Source organism: Chlamydotis macqueenii, chromosome 2 (assembly GCF_036417535.1).
Source record: "Chlamydotis macqueenii isolate bChlMac1 chromosome 2, bChlMac1.mat, whole genome shotgun sequence".
Taxonomy (NCBI): domain Eukaryota; kingdom Metazoa; phylum Chordata; class Aves; order Otidiformes; family Otididae; genus Chlamydotis; species Chlamydotis macqueenii.
In genome coordinates this window covers 44,452,059-44,473,850 of record NC_141557.1, presented here as the reverse complement: position 1 = coordinate 44,473,850, position 21,792 = coordinate 44,452,059, and the positions used below count along the sequence as shown (strand labels likewise).

The following is a 21,792-nucleotide window of genomic DNA, read 5'->3' as shown; positions in this document are numbered from 1 at the left end:
CAAATCCACAATACAAGCCAGAAATCAGATAGACTATTCAGCTGTTTGAATGCTTACCTCAGTGTTACAATAGATGTTTTCAATTCTTCGGTATTATCTAAGCTTTCATGACCTTTTTGTGGAGTGTGTCAAATTTGTAACCAGTTACACATCCATCAGTTTTCTTGCATGTAAGCAATTCTCACGAAGCTAAATAGGATTAATCTAGCTGACAGAGTGGTAGTATCAGAGTTACCTATTTGCCACATTCTTCATCTGATTTGACCTAATTAGTGGAGGTGGATGGGTGGGTCAGGTTCACTATGCCTCTGCCTCTACTTGATTCTCAGTTCTTTTGAAAGTTTCCCATTGGCAATTTGAGCTGTGTTGTGACAGCAAGTTCTTCATTCAAATTAACATTCAAGTGGCTAAGGAAAAGCAGTATTATCCTTAGTTACATTTTACACCATATTCAATTATTCTTTACTCTGTAGATGTCTAAAGATAGTAATCATTATTTACTTTTAAATAATTTACTTCAATGCTTTCTTATACTTGGTCCTGGGGAAACAAGACAATTGCTCCAACCAGCTGACGTTTTAGGTCCTGGCTGGCAGCTTGGCCCCTGTGCATAGCAGCTGCAGCTCCATGTTGTCACATGCCTGTGTCCCTTTTGTTTTCGTTATTTCTTACTGTATTTGGCCATCAGCATAGGCTACTAATGGTCTCTCTAGTCTTCTAGCCTCACATTAATCACCTTGACTTTCTCTGTATCTAAGGCCTTTCAGTTGGTGTCTGAGGCTTTCCAGTACCTTTTGGTCTCCTGCCCCAGACACATTACAAGAAGCATGGAGGTCTGTTGGCAGAGAGAGTGACTTCTTTGAACACCTGGCAGCTCAGCAGCCCCCCCCACCTTCTGGCCTCTGATTTTTCCAGCCTCCAAACTTTTTTCAGGTAGCTGTGAAAAGTGTAACTGATCCCAAATAGAAGATGCGAGGAGGCATCCAGTAATGCTTATTTTAACATGGATATACACACTGGGTTTTGTTACTGTACAGCCACAAACAAATATCCAGGTTAGATTCCATAGTTATATGCTGTCATGGTTTAGCCCCACTCAGCAGCTGAAATACCACCCCCCTCCCCACAGTGCGACAGGAAGGAGAATTAGGAGAGTAAAGAAGGCAAAACTCATGGGTTGAGATAAAAACAGCTTAAGAGAACAGTAGAGGAAAAAGAAAACAGAGATGGAAAACAAACAAACAATAACAGAAAATACCAAAGCATGTAATTTACAGTACAATGGCTCACAGGGGATCCTGATGCCCAGCTCCCTCCTGAGTAGCAGGAAACTACCCCTCAGGCCAATCCCCACTTTATATACTGAGCATGTCACATGGGATGGACTAGCCCTTTGGCTAATGAGTAACCTGTCCCACCTGTGTCCCCCAGCCACAGGTGCCACCAGCTCCAGTCCCTCTCCCGGCTCAGTTGAAAATTAACTCTATCCTAGCCAGAACCAGGGCACGTGCATTGGTAATTTGAGGTTTAACACTCATATGTACAATCACCGTACAAATAGAAATTTGGGCTGTCAGTTGCCAGACTTATTTCACACTTCTTGATATAGCAAGCAGCTGTACCCAATGGATTTCTTAAATCCTCAAAATAAAAGATTCCACTCCTGAGTTTTCTTTCTGTAAAAAGAAAGATGGAAACAGAGTGTCTGGGAAGTGGTGAGTGATGAGAGCAGAGTGGGGTCTACCTCTTCTGGCAGTGGGTAGCTTGCTTATAACGTGAAACTACTGCTGAGATCTTTAGTTTTCTTTCATATCTTATCTCCATTACTGGTGAGCACACTGTCTTGAGAGGTCCATCGCCTATTTTTTTTGACATTACATGGCTTTTTAAACTCTATATCACAGAAATAAAAAAGATAGGCCATGTAAGCAATTGACATTCTTGTGTGTATTTAGAAGACACATTTAGCACAGATGTGCAGAAGAAATGATGCAGCCACACTCCAGTCTTCCAAAGCTGTCAGAGAAATTATTCAAATAGATTAAATAGTTGATTGTTCTCCACATGTGGAAAACATCTAGCAATCATTTTTTGAAAGAGTAGGGGCAAAACAAAGGATTAAGTATTGAATATAGACAACTAAATACTTTATTTCTAAAATAACTTTTCTATAAAGTGATGACTTTTTTTTACTTCCTCTTCTAGTTCAGCCAGTACAGAATGACTGAATTGCAAACATAATTTTTATTTTAAGCATTTCAGCTTGCTGATTGTATTTGTCAAGCTATACATGTATGTGTTGTCTCTTCTGAATGAAAATCTCAATATTTATAAACAGTACTGGTAACTAACAGGAGAAAGAGTGGACATCTATGTTACAAGTTTCCCATTCTGATCCAATTTTCTGAACATTTTTCCTGAATATCCAGGTGTCTCCCTAAGAATGGGAAATAATATTGGGACTGATTTTTATTTCATTGTAGTCATATTTCTGCACTGTCTTCATGTTGACATGTTGCAGCTGTACATTTCTGTTAAAAAAAAAAAATCTTTGAAGAAGTTTCTTTGTGAAATCAGTGGTTTTGCCAAGAAGAATAATTTTGTTTTGGCTTTGGGGAAATAATGACTGAATTTTGTGCTTCTAACCTAAGAGTTATGAATGAAAATGTCTGGTTGAGCGTATAGCTAGCAGAAAGTTTGGCTCAGAATGGTGGTGACATACAGATATAATTATTTACGGGAGCAATTCAGAACATTGGACACAATTAGTGATACTGTTAAACTCAGATTTCACACTTATTTGCGGGTGAAATTGCTTTTGGCTGGTGCCAGCTTTAACCTCTTAAAAATCTTACTTTTAAATAAATGTGTAGATTAATCTGGAAGCAAAACACTTGGATGACCATTCCTGTAAGATGCTGAGTTCTTTCATTTCTCAGGAGGACATGGCATGCAAGGACATGCACCCATCCCTTCCAGGTCCCTCAGTACACGCTTATAATGATTCCCATGGTCTGGTGGTTTAGGAAGGTTATTTACAGAACAACCAGACATCAGTGTGTTTCTCAGAAGAGTAATACTGAATAGCAGTAGGCATGGGTGATTGGATGATTAATCCTTTTTGATCAGGTGTGGTTTGGGGTTTTTTCCTTGTTATCCTGTAATATGTTTCTATAAATCTGAACAGTGCCATTACGTTGTGCATCCCCAGAAAATCTTCCATGTTGTATCATAAACTTAAGTAGCTATGCAGCTGGAGTAGCTCAACCCCTTAAAAAGGTGGGGAGAAGGTCCTTTGGATAAAGAACTGGGGGAGGGGGGAGCAGATCTGTAGTTTGATATCAGTATGTTGTGTACACTCTGAAAAATTAGACCTTAGTAACCTTATAGTTTCTTAACATGAATTGTAGTACAACTAGTATTTGTAGCATTCGGTCCTGAAAATACTATAACTAACTGGAAAACAGTTCAGTGTAGGAAAAAAGTGCTAAAGAAAAAAAGTTGATTGTGAATTTGGTGACCTTATCCTCTTCCATGATGAATGGCCTGGGGTCCTACAGTAGCAGCCTTTGCACTGATAGTCTGAGCCACTTCAGAAACAGGTGAGAGAGTGAAGAAGAGGGTTCCCTCTGGAAAACAAGAGATAAATTAGCACCCAGGAAGAGCTGTACCCAGTGGCTGTGCCCTTTGAAGCAGTCACTGAGGCAGTGCTGCTAGCTGAGTCATTCCCCCTGCTCTCATGCTCAAGGTAGTACTACCAAGATAGTAACTGACAGTTGGGAAAGCAGATTCTGCTGGGGCAATTGAAATTGCTGTTTTGTTTTCCTCTGGGACTTTGTTTCTAAGTTGGTAATGAAGGCCCTAAGTTTTTACTTTGCTAGAATGAACCCACTTATTTTTCACTTTAAAAATTTATCTAGTGTATGAATTGGTTCAGGTTAGGCTGGCGTTTATTGCTTTTTTTGGAAATAGTAGGTTCATGCAAGGTAATGTGTGTGCAGGCAGGCTTCCAAGAGAACTTGACAGGAGGCTGGAAACTCCAGTGATTGTGTTATATATCCTGCCAGGCTTTTCGGGTCGGCATGAGGACTGATGTCTCCAGGTTCTCAGAAGAAGCCTGCTCTGACGGAGGTACATCAGTACACTCTGATAAGGAACACACAGTGGAGAAACAGCACACTGTTTGAAGAATGCTTCTGATCATGACACCACTTTATCAAAGTCGGGAGAAAGCAAATTCCCTCCCACTGCGCACTCCTGTCCTGTATGGCCTGTCATTTACATGGGTTCTTTTATGAAGAGCAGCAAAATAAATGTCTTCAAAGCATCAAATGGTGCAAAAAATTACCATCTTGCTGAAGAAGTTTTTATTCTGTATTGCTGTTGTAGGTTAGGATGGTTATTCAGCTGGCTTCCTGCCTGGTGTCCCACATCACTGCTACACCTTAAAGAGGCTGAGGACAAAATGCTAAAATGTAAGTCTTTGATTTTTAGTAAGATTTATAGATGTAACTAGATTTTCTATAAATTTACATTAAATAAAATTAAATAAGTTTTTTATATTGCTTTTACACTGTGATGAAATAAACTGGTTTAGAATTAGATTTTCATTGTTCCTTTATTTAAATATTTGATGGTCAACTCTCTCCTTTTAAAGGGATCTCCTGTTTAAAACAGTGGTTTCCATAGAATGTACTTCATATTTTATCAGGGATGTCTAGCAACATCATTTTTTCCCACTCTTTCTTCAGGTATTCCGAGCACATACAATAAACGGTATGTGTATATATCTAATGGAAATAAAATATGGACACTGACATTTTCTCCGGACCTTTCACATAAAACTCCGCTTGTTCTCCTGCATGGGTTTGGAGGAGGTGTTGGACTGTGGGCTCTCAATTTTGAAGATCTCTGTGAGAACAGGACAGTTCATGCTTTTGACCTCTTGGGATTTGGACGTAGCAGTAGACCACACTTTGATGCTGATGCTCGGGAAGCAGAAAATCAGTTTGTGGAATCCATAGAAGAATGGAGAAAGGAGGTGGGGTTAGAAAAAATGATTTTACTTGGACACAACCTAGGTGGATTCCTGGCTGCTGCTTACGCATTAAAGTACCCATCAAGGTATGTGCCAGTAAAGAAATGTAGAATTCCTCTTCTGTATTTGACTAATGATTTTAGCACAAATTTTATTACATCAGGCTCTTTATAGATTGTCTTTAAGTAAATGACTGCACTGATTTAAAGAAACTTGATACTGAATTTTAAGCCCAAAGTATTAATTGTATTGTTTGTTTCCAGGTGAATAGGAGTAAGTAGATAGGAAAACATGCTTTTCTGGGTACTTTTCAGTACCTCTTTGTTTTTGTTCAGTACACCCTTGCTGTGTTATAAGATGAAATAGCAAAGATCACGTTTATAGGTGAATTTGTGATATCTCTGATCAAACATAGGTTTGTGAAGGGAAAATAGGCCTGTTTCTGCCAAACTTCCCGTTATTACTGATAACACTGAAACTTCTAAACATAATTCCCCGAGGTAATTTGTGCCTATATGCTAGCAGTTGGCCTGGGGCCAGCATGATGGTGTAAAAATGATTTTAGTGACTGTTTGATTTAGATTGTCTGTATGCCACTTCTTGTTTCTTCTTTGCAAAACAACCCAGCTACAGCAGTCCTTTAATTGTATTTCATCAGCATTTTCTACACCACATTATGGCCAACAGCTAATCCTTTTTTTTTCCCCTTAAACTAATAATTTGTCTCCTTTTTTATATAATCTGGTTATATAGCCCCTGGTGAACTAGGATCCCACGAACTGAGGTTCTTCTGTATCAAAAAAGGACATTGCTTTTGTTTAGTTACACATAGTGGACCCCTGTGAGAAACTGTGAATGTAAGTTTAGATTTCCACATCATATGGCAGAGTCTATATTATATAAACATATTTTATTCTTATATATTCACATTGATTTATACCATATACATTTATTTTTCTCTCATTTGGAGAGTTTGAAATAAATTTATACTTAATTTTTTCCTAAAACACTTTGCTTCTTTCTTTCCAAGTGGACGACAGTTGGCATGTGTGGCTGGAAATGATGTGTGAAAGTAGGTGTGTGTCTAAATCCAGAATTGCAATGAAGAAATGCAATCCTCTGCTCTGGGAATGTAAACCTGTTACCCTTTGGGCATAAAACAACTTTTCACTAATTGTAGTTATTTTCTTGTAGGGATCCCTTACAAGTTCCTTACTCCTTCTTCTAAAGCATCTGTAAATGGCGCCATCCTATCCCTACGGAATATGGGATATTGTTTCTGCCCCCCTGCTGACTTACATAAAAAGTGACACTTTGTTTTCATGGCTGACTATGCTTACGTTGGCGTTAATTAATTTGAGGGTGTTTCAGTTTGTGCTCTCACATTACTAATGTTTCTCTGAAATTAAACTAACACCATCGAATTAACAAATTGATTGGATCTTAAAACAGCATTGAATCAAGTGATAAATATAGCACAGCTTTCAGCCAGACTATCTAACAATGCGTTACAGGCTTAAGAGATTCTGGATATGTATTGTTAGGAAAGTAGATCTGTTTCTCCAGCTTAGATGATCCATTAATTTACTACATTATACCAGAGTTGTTCATGGGACATCTGAAGCTACTAGTCCAAAAAGATTCCCATTTAGAGTATTCCCATGGTGATGGGTCATGATTTTGAAATACTGCAACTTCTGAACTGAATGATTCTCATGGTCAGCTTCCCGTTATCCTGCATTATGTTTTAGGCTCGATTACCAAAAGGAGAAATGCCAAGTAGGAGGGAAAGTATTAAGAAAGGAAACACGAAAAAAGCTTACTCTATTTTTATTCATGTGTGTTTGCTATGTTAAGTTTAATGCCATAGTCTGTGTACAGAACGAGTGGTTTTCCTGGATGGCTCCTCATTGCTTGTGCTCCTTAGTCCTTAATCTCTCCTGCTTGATTTGTATGGTTAAATTCTACCCTGTCTTCTCTTACCGATGCTGTCTGCTGCTGTATGTGAATACGCTCGTGGCTGAGCTGACAGCCAAGAAACATCTTTGTGAGGTTAATCCTTTTTAGCCCCTCATTTCAAGCACAGATTTTTAGTTTCCCAATTGATTATAGTCCAGAAATAGCCTTTGGAATCACTTCTGACATCGTTTAAGGCACCAAGAACTCTGCTGTATTAAATATCTAATCTCATGGCTTTGAAAGAGAAGGAAGTCATGAAGAAGAAAGTAAAGACGATGAAGCTTGCATGGAAAATAACCTTAAATATGCAAAACTATAGTTAAGAGTCACTTTTTCAGAAATGGACAGTATCTAGGACAGTCAGAGTAGGTGTTATTATGGGATTAAACAGAAATGAATGATTCCAGTCTACCACGTTGAAATAGATCTTTTACTTGAGGGGCACTTGGAGAATGAAGTGGTTGATAGTTGCATGAGCTTGGAGACTCCTGCTATACTCTCTGTACAGAGATTTCCTTGAGATACAATTTTATAAATTGTCTCTCTGACATTTCTTTCATAACTTAAAAGTAAATAAATTTAGAAAGCATCTGCTAATTTTGCTCTGCCTCTCTCGGTTCAAATTTTACTTTGATAAGATGATTTTTCAGATAAATTGCATCTCTTCTTAGAACAGAGATCTTAGATGGCTTGAAAAGAAAGACTTTTAGCAAGTTTAGTTAAATGAAACAGATGCACTTATCTTCTTTGCTCTCACTAAACTGCTTCTGCAAATAATGTTGACTGATCATATAGATTAGGCTATTTTTAAAAATAGAAACAAGACTGGCCTTTTTCTCAAATGTGTGTGACAGTGGGTATCTGTTGAATACAGAATTTCTCTTTATGACATGAGCTTCCAAGTTTCTGGTGTTCGTACAGATGACTGCTTGCAATTCAGTCTTTAATTAGCAATCTAAAGCAAAACCATTCATGAGTCAGAAACTAGGTAATAAACCACTGTAACAGAAGTGACTAAAGCAGGTTGCATAGTCCACAGATGGCACATTTCCGTCGTACTCAGTCGAAGAAAAATTAATGTACTCTAAACCTCTGAACCTTTTTTGCCAACAGGGTCAAACACCTTATCTTAGTGGAGCCATGGGGTTTTCCAGAGAGGCCTGACAATGCTGAACACGAAAGACCAATTCCAATCTGGATCAAAGCGCTAGGAGCTATATTGAGTCCATTTAATCCATTAGCTGGGCTGAGGATAGCAGGACCCTTTGGTGAGTTTTAGCTACTCTTAAATACCATTTCTGTTTTCGTTAAACATAAACATTGGTCAAATACCACATTAAGATAAGCTTTGTTGCAAGCCCATATCACCCACGGAGGAAGGAGTTGGAGGAGAAAGTGGGAGGAGTTGAGGAAAGATGAACTCCTTAGAAGAGGGCAAGCCCTTTCTATTAGAAGTACTAGCATGGTAGTCTGTAGCAAGCCAGATGATATTATTATAGGCTACATTTCTAGGTCTGTTGGGGAAGCCTGACAAAGAGGCATGAATGTGAAAAGGTTTTTTTCTGATTGCTTCTGGTCACAGTCCGTTTAGTTTCCCTTCCAATTGCAATTTTATGGACAAACAGGATTTCCAAATTTGATTAACATTAGAGGGCAGTCTCTCATAAACTCATTTGCCTTTGGCCTGAGTTTAGAGAAGTTAAATTGAAACTTTGTTATTTCCTTTAGCCATTTTCTTATTACTCTAGCAAGTTTTGTGGATCTCCTTTGGGTGCTGTGTTACAGTGGCAGTCTGTCCTTCGAATTTCTGTGTTTTTTCAACAGCAGTGATGAGATGTTAGATAAACTCTATATACCCTAATACTAGGACTATGACAGTTTTGGTTTATGTGGGGAGTGGGGAGAAAGGTGTGATCAAATCTTAGATTCGCCCTATATATTCCTTCTAGAGGGAAAAGAGGTTATCTGTCTATTACTCTCTCTACTGCAGGAGTATCTACTGGAGAGGCTTGGAAAAATATATCCTTCAGGCCCCTCGCAAGTTACAGTTAACTCACCTTCATTCAGTCTGAAGATAAACTAGTGGCATTTCTAGGCTTTGTTTACATTTAAACCACATCTGTTTCCTAAGTCTCTTTCTTTAGAGTATATATTTTAATATGCTGATCTATTTAATTGTTTTGGGGACCGTGACAAAATTAGGTTTTCAGATAAGCAATGTTTTGTACAACCTTTTTTTTTTAAAAAAAAGTAAAATCCTAATTCAGTTAACAAGACAACTTGAAGTATATTAAGTGATAAGCACTGATTTAAAGCCTTTTATCCAATAACAAATACATGCATAAATCAATCCATGCGGAAGAGTTCAAAGCTGAAGTTGTCTGTCTTAGCAAGTAAGCGCAGTCAAAACTATGCTGCAGAAACAGACCCTGTCTTGGCAAAGTATCCCCAGCATAGCCTCACTTATAAGTTGCTGTGGAGGACAGTGCTTCTCAAAATTTTTCATCCATTTCTCAATCCATGTGTTCAAATTAAGTTTTCTGTCATCACCTTAAATGTGCAATTCTTGACAAATGAAGCATAGTTCTTAGAGAAGGATAAGTTTAAACACTGTGCTGCAAGGTAGGTATCAAATCCAAAGGCACTGAACCAAACCCAGATTTCCTTCTACATGCACATGTGCTTAAGCTGTTGGGCAGACCTAACTGTGTGATCCTCACTATAAATGCAATTGCTCTTTTTCAAAGGCAAGAATTAGGCACTTAAATGTGAGCCAGCTTCTTTGGGATATCATCATGGTATCATGTGGATATTTAATCAGACCCACAGGCAGATACTTAAACCTGGGAGAGACAGAATCTTGAGAGATCTTTTTCTTTGAGTGGTTTCAAGTAAGTTGATTTGCATGTTTTCCTTCACTTAACTGGAAGGAAAGTCCAGGAGGCCCACAGTATTGGGATTTCAGTGCTTAGATTTGATTTATGAATTCCATTCCTAGAGCTGAATGCCTAAAAATTCCTGAAGACAACAGTAAAGTCTCTGTGACCACACCCTTTGAGGAACTTGGAGTCTTCAACATTAGTATTTGTTGTAGCATTTCCATAAGCACTATGTAAAACCTCAGCCAGACAATTGAGAGCGTCTTCAGTAAACACTGTGAGGATGAACCCGTATGATTTCATTCCAAAATTTGTTCCAAAGTGCCTTGACTCCTTGTTTCATTCTTCCCTGTTAATTTCCAGGAAAGGAGAATGGTTTTACGATTGGATCCACAGACAAAACACTTTTTATCAAAATGGAAAGTGAATTCTAAAATTTGGTAACTTTCAGTCCTCTAGTTATTGGAAATGGGGATGCAGTGGCCTCTATGCTGATAGCAGGGGAAGACAAACAATTAATCTCTTTCTTCCATGTACTCATTCCAAGCCAGCTGTATCATTTGTGTTCAGAACAATCCCAAACAGACAGACAGAAAAAGACAGAAGTCCAGCAATTGAACTCTCTATAGAGAAAACACAGGCAACAGAGCAAATTGCAGAATGTTTGCAAAATCTTCATCTCTTCAGGACTTAAATCGATGTTTCGTAAGGGAATTATTTTCTCTTGCGCTGTATTAGTTTTCTAAATTGATTTAAAGCATACATAAGGGTGTGTTGCAATAGTCTAATCTCAAGGTTACAAAAGCATAGATCGCTGTGACAAGGTCTACATAAATAGTACCAGGCCTTTGGCCAGGGACAGATGAGAAGAAGTGACATCATCATAATTCAAAGATTAAGAACAGTATTTTCGGTTGATAAACCCAAGTGGTAAACTGTGAGCCTATCTCTTTGGGGATGAATAATATTCTTAGACTAAGATTAGCCTCTGGTGAGGCTCTTGTTCCAAAGATCCGTCTGGTCAGCTAGAAGAGACTTCTTCCTTGAAGAAGTGATTCAGAATAGGAGCTGAACTTCAGAAAGCCTGAACTGGCCCCTGCAGGGGCCCACTTCTCTATTTTGACTGTTAAGAGAGCATGGGGACAACAGCTTTTCTAGCTTAAATCTCTTTAATTTCCACCAGTTCTTGTGTCTTACACGCATGTCAAGATTTCTACACCTGTTTTTCAGCATAGACTTCTATTCTTTCAGCTAAACACTGGTTAGATGAACTAGCTCCAGAGGAGACTGTTTTATAAAGGGAGAGCACAAACTTATATGTAAGGAAGAAAAACAGCCCAGCTTTTTCAACAGTGCCTTCTGGTTCTGAAAGGTGGGATGCTTTTCGCCCACCCAGTGCTGCCAGAGCAAGGGGAAATACAGTGTTGAACACCATGTGAGACAAAACTGGTGGCAGAAAGATACTCTGCTTAGCCTGTATGCTGGTCCCCTTTGCATGTTTCTTCTGTTGCTGCAGTGACCCTTCTCAAACATTCCTCATATGTAATCAGCAAGGATTGAATTGCCCCTCTTCTGGTGCAGCATAAGATCCTTTAGAATATTTATGTTTCATTTCTGTTTGGTGTAATGCCATCATGTTTTCCTAAGACATGGAATTGGTGAAACAAAACATTGGTTTAGAAGTCATCAAGCTTAGCCATGAGTTTCAAGGGTATGTATTTGGAGGGTTGTAATGAAAAGCATTAGGCAATCTGGTAAAGTTGTCTGTACTGATTCTTCCTCTGACAGTGTTTTCTGTTTTCACAGGATTAAGCCTTGTTCAGCGTTTAAGGCCAGATTTCAAGCGAAAATATTCATCAATGTTTGATGATAACACTGTGGCTGAATATATCTATCACTGCAATGTACAGTCACCCAGGTGAGTATGAGTTTCCCAGTGTAGGTTTCGAAGTCTGTCTTTAATTTTCTGAGTGCCTGTTACTCCCTCCAATGGACATGGCAACAGTGTGCATGCCTTTTTTAAAAATTGTAACATTTATTATAATAATTGAAGAAAAAAGTAGCGTTGCACTTTTTCTGAATTCCAGAAACTGAAAAATGTAAAAGCTATCCTAATTCTCTATTTCTTCTAAACTACCTGTGTGTTAATTCTGAGAGTTTGGGCACTAATTTTTAATTTTAAAATTGTTACAGTGGTTTAATTTGTAAAGCATTTCTTAAAAAACTTTAAAGGTAAGGCATTTCATTATTTTAAGTGTTAATCACTCAGTACTGTAAAAACATAGACTCTTTATGTTGAAAAGTACATGCAAGCCTTGAAAACTTGTATTTCTTAATAATAAAAAAAATCCCAGCTCTGTGTACTATTGCACTCTGTGCTACCAAAAGGCACAGATACTCCAGTTTAGAAAAGAGGCAGATCCAATGGAAATTTAATTATTTTTACCCTTTTGGATGATTTGAAGTGGTGAAACAGCTTTCAAGAACATGACTATTCCTTACGGATGGGCAAAAAGGCCGATGCTGCAACGGATTCCACAAATGGATCGAGACATTCCTATCACCGTGGTCTACGGAGCACGTTCATGTATAGATGGCAATTCTGGCAGCACTATCCAGTCTCTGAGACCAAATTCATACGTGAGGACAATAGTAAGTTGATTTTTTAAAGAGTTGTTTGTTTATTGTGTGGATTTGTTTAAATTTTATCATTTTTATATCAGCTGTGGAAATGCTGGCCCTTTTATTTAAAGCCCGGGGTAATAACTTGTGATTTCTGTAACAGAGAAAGAGAAAAGAAGTGTTAGATCAGAGAAAACCTAGACAGAAGAGTATTGAGTACACAGAGTAAGAAGGTAGCAGTAGAAGCTGAATTAGATCTTTGAGCAAGGTCATTCTTCTGCTCTACAAAATATTTTGCTCTACAGTGTGCTAATACAAGTAGTTTTTGTGGTTACTGGTAAGTATCTGGGCTTTTGTCTGTGTTTTAAACCAGAGCAGTCCTAATATCTGCATATATGTATGACATAGTGAGGAGGCTCTCATAAACTGTTCTAATCTGTATAATGCTTTTGTTTCTCTGGTAAGAGAGTGGTTTGTATGTTGTGCTTAGGTTCTTGTAAGAGTCTTTCTTTAAGTCATTAAAAAAATACTTAGTGTTGTCTTCCTAGCTAATACATTCTTGTTTAGAGGTATGGCATTATAATTTAAAATGTGTGTACATGTGTGAATGTGTACAGTGCATTTTTTGTTGATTTCTATAAAACCAAACAGATTTAAGCATATTCTTCATGCATTGTCACATCAGTCAGCCGTGATAATTGAATATGCATATATGTTACAATGCTATGAGGTGATAAAGTGTTTGAATACACCAGCTGTCTTCTTACTGATCTCCAGATCTATCTGGAAAGAAGTGTACAATGTGATGTCAATAGTATACTACAACAAGTCATTCAGATAAAATTTTATAATCTCAATATAACTCACATTAAAGCCTGAGCTCAGGGAAAAGACTTTGTTATTGAACTGTTCACATGTATTAAAGAGCACAAATATGTTTCATAAATGTTGATATGTAGACTGAAAGTGTCACTTAACTGCTTAAGCAGAGAGAAAGTTGTAAGAAAGTGTTAAGCAGTGTGCAGTAGATTGCTAGGATAAGCTTATACCATTCAGGCAGATTTTTCCAGTCTGGACAATAGCTTTTAGAATGGACTGTGGAAAACTTTATTAGATTGAAGTGGTAGAAATTACAGCGATGTTCAAAAAACCCTAGAGGGAAAGGGTTCTTGTGAGACTGAGGCTGAGATGTGGACTGGCAGTGCCACCCTCGGTAAAACGCACAGGTTCTGGACTTTTATTATGTGCGTTTATTTCTAATTTTTCACTTTGAATTTGTGGATTTTTTTTAACACAATAGCAGCTATACTTTTGGGGAGCTTCAGTTAGAGACTTAAGAGGGAGTGTTTTAATGGAGGGAGAGGAAAAATAGATTTAAATACAAATTAATCTTGGACTGATTATAAAATGGAATTTTAAAAGATTGAGTACCTTTGCTGCACACTATGGTGATGGCTTTGCTTGCTTCATATCAGTTTTGGCAGAGAATGATAGATTATAGAAAGAGGGTAGCCACATTGTGTGTGGTTACGTAAGCCCTTAATTTTGTTACATAGTTCCTGTGAAATAATCTAGGTCACAAATGTGGGGGTTTCTCCCCATATATTGCATCATTTGGATTTTACTTGTTCCTGCTTAACATAGTAGTCGTTAATTCATAGGGTTGAAATCTGCTTCCACGAGTCTAGAAAATCCTCAGCAATTTAACCTTCTGAGTTCTTAATCATTTATCCCAGTATTTTCTTTAATCTCTTCCATATCATTTTTATAATAGCAGAATACAAATGCTGCGGTGCTCTCTTTAATGCAAACACTTACAGAACTAAAGAGCAACCTGGCAGAACTATTCAAGTGGAGAATGAAGATGAATCAGAAGTTTGATATGTAAAGCACGTTCTCCTAAGTTTGTTTTGCAGTGACTTGTGTCCACTTGAATGGTGGTTTTTTTTCAACAAGGTGTGCAGTTGTATAAGCAGTAGTTTTACCCTCTTTTCCTCTGTAGCAAAGTTCCTTCAACAGGTGAAACAAGTCCTTTTTAGGCTGTGTGATACCACCTCCTGGCAGAAGTTGTGCTAACTGCATTAACACAGGCTGGCTGCAAGAGATCGGTTCCAGTTTTGAAATTTTTCTTTTCAAGTAGTAAAGTATCAAGTAGGTAATGTCTAAAAGTCAGGTTCTTCAAATATCCCAGTGTTTGTTTATTGGCTTGTTACATTCTTGTGATTTTGAGCTCTTTCTTCACCTTTATCCTCCAGGCTATCCTTGGTGCAGGTCATTATGTGTATGCTGATCAACCTGAAGACTTCAATCAGAAAGTGAAAGATATCTGTGATTCTGTGGACTGACTGTCTTCCATCCTTTACAAAGTCATACAGTAGATAGCGTTTAATAGCAATACTCTTTAGGAAATCACTAAAGAATGCAGAGCTAATGGAACAGGCTCTGTTTGCGCACTGTTTCTTCTAAGAAGCTATTTGCACACTTAAACCACTTAGTGCCTTTGCGGGGGGGGGGGCGGGGGGGATTTGAAGCAAACTTTGTACAGATTTCTTTGAGATTGGTCTTTAGATTACCTGCCTGTCATATATGAATTTATATGTAACTTTTTAAACTGGAATTTTCTTCAAAATTCAATTGAATTTTGCACATGTTGAATTCTCTAAAAATGCTGAATTCTCCACTAACAGAGAACTGTATCAATATAGATACAATGTATAAAATGGAATCTGGTTTCTTTATAAACATTTGTGGGTTTTAGTTGATGTTTCATAGCAAGAATATGAAATTGCTTATGTATTTTATTTTTTAAATTCAGAACGCCAAATACAATATTTTAAGAGGATTTCTTCTTTTAATTGGAGTGATAGCAGCTTATGAAGCTGATTTTGGGAGAGGGACAGGGCTGAAATAATGAGCAGTGTCTGTTGCTGAAATACGTGTGTTAGTTTGTGAGGAATTGGGGCTTAATATTAGGAAACCTTTCTTCTATTGGGTTTTATTTCCATTTATCTCAAGGCATCTTTTTCGATCTGTGCAACTTTTACAGAAGGCTCAGTTTGTAAGAATCAGTGATGTCACCAGCTCTCATGCTTCCGTAGATATTTTGCTATGTAGATTTTGGTGATTTAAAATGCAGAAGATGGCTTCTTAGTTACTCCATCTCTTATTAACACTTTGCTGCAAGATTTGTTACTAGCCTAAACCTAACAACTGTAGATAAGTTGATGAGATTTTGATTAGGGCTAAGGCATGGCCATTTGGATAGTGAGCATAATTCTCTTTTTCTTTAGGTAGAATATCTAGTCTGCTTTTTAGTAAATTCAGGGCTGAGGAGAGGCAGAGGGAGAATATTGATGTTCTCTAACTGGGAACTAAAACAGGTTAGTGTATTTTAGTTAACATGCAGCCTCCTTATAGGAAGGATTATTACTGGAATGAACAATACCACTGTAACAAATTATAATTATATGTTTTGGAGATTCTTTGTATAATTATATATTTTAATTGAGTATTTCAATATCAGAGATAATCCAGTCTCTGCATCTTTTTGAAATCGTAGTTTGATGTTCATTCTTCACATGTGCAGTAAATTATATTAAGCAAAATACTTTGTCACTTTAAAGCCAAATTATGTGGTGGTTTGTTTTTTAACAAGTTTACATAAAACTATTGATCTGCTTTTGAATATTAAATTGACTACTGAAGAGTTCTTGATACTTTTATATATAGAGCATTTGAATTCATTATAGCAATGTCTTAAAGCTTGAGTGGAATTCTGTGCATTTTTTTCTCAAATTAAGGAATCATTGCACATATTTATGATGTGGAATGCAAAGATACCTAAAATATTCAGGAAATACTCTGATTACCTTCCCAGCCGAACATAATCTCTATCTTTCTGAAGGAGATTTTTATCTGTATGGTGCTGTGCAAACATCAGTCTTTGTGATTGCCTTGACTGGTAGCACTTAATAACTAACAAGCTAAAGATTTTAAATAAAATTAATTACTGAATTAAATTACTTTTTCCATTAGCAGATGCTAGAATTTTTAAGCAAACTTTTGGGTTATTTGATAAACTCTTGAGTTCAAAATGGAAAATCAGAATATCAATAATATTTTTTAATATAAGCTATAAATTATCAATCGTGCCACCATTTAGGTGGATGCCTCCAGAATGTATTTTTTCCCCCTTTTCAGTGTCTAATTTGTATTTATCAACTTAAACATTACGTAAAAACGTAATGCAAAAAATATGTTCTGGGTCTCCACCAAATAACAAAAGGTGAAACAAACTATTTGTATTTTCAGATAGCACTTACTGATGGGAATTCTGGATTCCATATCAAAAGATGGAAGTAGGGATAAAAATCGCACCCTGAATGTTAATATTATGTTAAATATCCCTTACTTTTTCAGCTTATTGTACTAATACTTATTGCTTCATTTTTGCACAATTAAAAAAATCTTAAATGTTATCTTTGATTAATGTTAAGACATGATGTCGCTTTTGTAAAAATTTTGTGAATTAAGCCCTGGAAATCAAGAGTAATTAATAAGTTGAGTTAAACCATCCAAAATACATTAAAAATACGGTAATGTTTATTTTCAAGTGTCTCAGTGTTCTTAGGTTTTCTTGTATTTAATTGAAACTGATAAGCATTTGTCAACAAGTAGCTGCAAGCTCAGAATGCTGATTGTATGTACAAAGAAAATGTTTGTTGGTTGTCTTCCAGGCAGTATTAGATACTGCTGTGAATGTCAGGATGAAATTCTGAATATCCTATTGTGTGCAACATAACCCAATAAAGTTACTTTAATAAACATCCTAAGAAGTACTGACCAGAAATGAATGGCACATACTGAAAAGGCTTGGGAACTAGACCTTTTGTGAGTGATTACTGTCTAGGAATAAGCTCAGTTTCTCCAGAAGTTCTGTTTCAGTGTGATGACCAGTTGCTTAAATGTACTTCAGCAAGCACTGAACGCTGATGGTGCTTTTTTATTACAGCCCAATAAAATAAGACAAGAATCACAGACATAAAGGCACCCAAAGATCTATCCCATTCTAGCATCGAAATGAAGACAACTGTGTACCACAGGCTAGGGCATAACAAAAAGAATACAAAATATTAATAAAAATTGAAGATTAACTGTCTAAATCTCCAGGACACGCTCTTCTTCCTGAGGTTGTGATAAAATTTTATTAAAGTAACTTAGTAATATTTTGTTTGCACGGCTGAGTTCATCTTGTTACTTATTGAACCTTGCCAGATTAGATTTTAGTTCTGAAAAACTGATTTTCAGAGAAGTAATTTATTGATAAGACTCTGTAATAAAACATTCACAACCATCACAGGAAAGTCCCCGTTTGTATCTGATTGTGAAATAGAAATGGAGAATGGGAATTCGTAGGCGTTGAGTGTGGAAAAATGAGTCCAAACAGGAGAAATGCCGTCATCTGGTTTCACGCGGATTAAACTAATGCTGGCATTTATTTTTAAACCTTATCTTTTTGAGGTTTTTACAGCTGTTTGTGCTGAACTGATGTGACAGTCTCTGCCTGCAAATGCTCCCTGTGGTCTGTTGTGGTTCCTCAGATTCCCAGCTGTTCCAGATCACAGTTATTCAGCTTTTTGACTGGGAGTAAGACACAAATACAATAAAAACATCTGAAATCAATGTATGGGCAGACATATTCAGAAATGCCTATTTTGCTAGCATTCCTTAAAATACGGCCCTCCAGAACCCTACGGCTAATACTCAACTGCTCTTTAAATGGTTGATTTGTTGGGGCTCCTCCATGCATCTGTCGTTTTGTTGGATTCTTTTACATTGGCTGATTCACCATCAGCCCGTCCTGCGATGTTTAAGCGTGGCAACACACCCAAGTTGCCAGAAGCCTTCATCTGGGGATTATTTTGTAGGAAACACAAGGGAAGCTTGTCAAAGGGTCAGTCACTAAAGGTAACTGGAGAGGGGCACGTTTTAGCGGGACTAGGGAGATCAGAACAGGACACGGGCGTGTGCGACAACTGCATTCTGGTATTAGTGGCAGCAGGTGAAAATGGATGGAGACTTCAGGTTTTCAGGCAGGTGATGAATGGACCAGTGTGTACAGCAGAGGCACGTAACCAGAATGACAGCATATGCTGCAAGGAACTGTAAGAGCTAGGAAGGAGGGGGCAGCTGAAAACAGCAAATTTTGGCTGAAGAGTAGGGGCATGTGAATGTTTGCTCCAAGAGTCATTCAGCTCTGGGTGAGGGTGAGGGAAAGGTTCGAGGTGCTTCGGACATGGAGCGAGCGAGGACTGGCAAACAAGGAGAGAGAAGAACCTGGCTGACGTGCCTGGGGTACGTGTGAAGTTCTGGGCTAGAGCGGAAAGTAGCCTGCTGCCAAAGGAGCGCCTGCAAGGAGACAACAAAGCCCCAGGCAGCCAACATCTGTAATCCAGTTAAGTGCTAAACTGAAATTTTCTCATATAATTAATTCCTCATTGCCTCCCTAAACCACTGAATCTTTGTCTTAACAACAGTTATCTCTCTGGGTGCCGGAACCAGGCAGCAAGCTAGCATTTCCACCTCCGAGCTCCCCTCTCTCCAGTTTTATTTGGGCTAGCTAGGGCAGCTGCACAATAACACGGCTCACTGAGGTACAGTGGGTGCCTGCAGCACTGGCTAGAGGCAAATCTGGCTGGAGAGCTTGGATCTACACTACGTGGGGCGCTGTAAAGTTTTGGTGTTCCCTCCTTGACTAAAGCTTGTCCTCTGAATGCAAGTGCTATTTCACAAGCTGGACACCATTCCCTCAGACTGCTAATTAGATGGGAAACGTTTAAAGAATGGTTATCTCCTGCAGCACTCGGGAAACCGTGAGAAAAGGAATTCTCACAAGTCAAAAACGAGCTGATGGCAAAGCATGAGGTAGGGGGGACACTGGACTGCCTGAGGTAAGATGAAAAATCAAGATGTAAAACAAGACTTGTAGCTAAAGATCATAAATCCATCTTTGACAAAAGGAGTGAAGGGCCTTGGCTTTATTCCAGTTTTCCTTGTTGCGTTTTGATCACAGAAATATCCTACCTTCAGATTCGGACGTGGTCAGTAGAATGTAGAAATACAAGACACAGAAGTATTTGTCACTTGTATTTTAAAAATAAGACAGTAACACCAAGTAGCAAGAAAATACTGCACTGAAATTTAGACATTTTTGATACCTTATTTGTGATAGTAATTACCAGCAAGATGAAAGCGGTGACAACACTGAAAGTTAGATATTTACTTATATTTTATGCTTCACTTGTAGAGGAAAGCTAGGAAGCTGAACCAGCTTGTTTCGGAAAGTGGGGCTGTGAGGTGGAGTGTGACCCCAAATGTAGGTGTGCTTTGACAACGCGCCACTGCGGAAGCAGAATCTCCATATATTTACAGGTCTATTTCTGCACTCTTGAATTCACCTCCTTGATGTGTGAATGACTGGAGCTGTGTGTGGAGCAAGGTGAGGCTATCACTTCCTTTGCAGCTTTGTGATATTTAAATGCTTCCCTGATACCCAGCAGCTTTTCCACTTTGACTTTATTTAAAAGACATTTGCATTCACTCAGAGCTCAAATCTAAACCGGAGGCTAGACAGCTCAGTGGATGCAAATCCCCCAGCTAGAGCACCCCTCTGAAAAGGGGATTATTTCTCACGTTTACCCCAGATTCACGTTCTCCTTGGTGCCTGCTGGGAGCGAGACCAAGTTCCCTCCACCCCTCCTGCTGGACACTGAGCCCCTGTGTTTGACCAGTGGCCGGTTTTACCTCCTGAGTGCCCACAGCGGATGCTTTGATAAATACAGGGCTGAGGAAAATAACCGTTCTGCAAACACTCCACTTAGCAGGGGTGTGCAGGTGGAAGATGCTGAGATACGGAGGGGAAGGACGAGCACGTGATGACTCCTGAGAGCGTGGGGTGGTGAGCCCCATCCAGCCCTTGGCCCTGGCTTCTTTCCAGGCTTGCGGGGCCCTGAGCTCTGTGCCGCTGTCACCTCTGCTTGCTGCGCCCCTCCGACTCACAATTTAATTCCCTGCATCCAGCTGTCCTGAGCTGCAGGATGAAACCTTTAAGCCTCTTGGGCATCTTAAACACCTCTGCCGAAGCGATCCACTGGCAGAGTTCGCCTGCTTGCAGCTGAAGCCTTCAGGAATCCAAAGCTGTTTCTACAAAGGAACTTTGCAGGGTGGCAGTGGGTGCAGGTAAGGCACAGAGCAGGCCGAGGAGAGGTCAGCTCATCCCCCCACACTCACTCCCCCCCATCTTTCAGCCCCTTTCCGTGCCCTGCACCACGCCTGGCACGCATGATCCGAATGAAGTTTTGACTTAAATGCTAACAGGTTAGTGAGAAGGTGTGTTTATTTTTTCCCTGGTGATATCTGGAAACAGATGAAAATCCAGCCAGGCAAACGAATCCAAACTCTCATTGAGTCACATCTTTAATTAACAGACAAATGATTACAAAAGCATCTGCCCTGGCTCCTTCAGTGCGAGCCAGCTCCCAGCTGGGGCTGCGTGTCCCTGCCACACTGATATCTCCACGCCTGCACTGTTGGCCGCGCAGGGGGTCGGCAGGAGCACGGAGGGAAGAGGAGGCTCTCGCCTCCTTTCCTCCATCAATTCTATGCAGATCTCACTGGAGGGGAGATGATGCTCCCAAACCACCCTGGCACCTCTTCTGTGCGGTGCGGCCTTGGAGGGAAGAGCTGCTCTGCAATTTCTTCTTCCATACCTGCTAGATTGATACCTACAGGTATGGGCAGGAGTGAAACAGGAATTTCATGTTTGATTCACCCCTTTCATAGGGGAAAGGGAGGGTCGCGGAAGGGATGAGTGAGGTGTGGTCCCATTAACGTAGACCTCTGTGATACTGCATCACTGTTTTATGTATCCTAATGCCTTTTCACAAGGCAGAAATGAAACCCACGCAGAAAGACTAGATATTGGAAAGAGGAGAGGGAGCACAAATGAACCTCCTCTGTTATTACAGACTGGCCCCAGAATGAGAATAAATGGTGATAAGAGGAAAAATAACTGCGACAGAATTATTAAATAAGGGGCAACTTTTAAAGTGGCTCCAGTCTGGCTTCTAATTTTGTTCCTGTAATTTGATTGTGGGTTTAAATGGGACTGCTTAGACATCAGCTACTTGATCCGCAAGCAGCAGCAGGTAAGCAGTGCAGAAGTATGCGCCTGGGCACAGGCACGGCCACGAGTATGGGCACGCTCTGCCAGGGCCCAACGGGTGCTGCCGCTGC

At 39.1% G+C, this 21,792-nt stretch overlaps 1 protein-coding gene across 1 annotated transcript in view; it reads left to right on the top strand.

Moving 5' to 3' along the window:
• Positions 1 to 17,723, top strand: part of ABHD5 (abhydrolase domain containing 5, lysophosphatidic acid acyltransferase) — a 29,801-nt gene extending 12,078 nt beyond the window's left edge. Inside the window, exons 2-7 of the mRNA XM_086742758.1 lie at positions 4,390 to 4,475; positions 4,752 to 5,124; positions 8,111 to 8,265; positions 11,683 to 11,794; positions 12,342 to 12,528; positions 14,754 to 17,723. Of these exons, the coding sequence (XP_086598884.1) occupies positions 4,390 to 4,475; positions 4,752 to 5,124; positions 8,111 to 8,265; positions 11,683 to 11,794; positions 12,342 to 12,528; positions 14,754 to 14,843 (1,003 nt within the window). The 3' untranslated portion in view covers positions 14,844 to 17,723. The remainder of the gene's footprint in view (positions 1 to 4,389; positions 4,476 to 4,751; positions 5,125 to 8,110; positions 8,266 to 11,682; positions 11,795 to 12,341; positions 12,529 to 14,753) is intronic.
• The last annotated feature ends 4,069 nt before the right edge of the window (positions 17,724 to 21,792 follow it).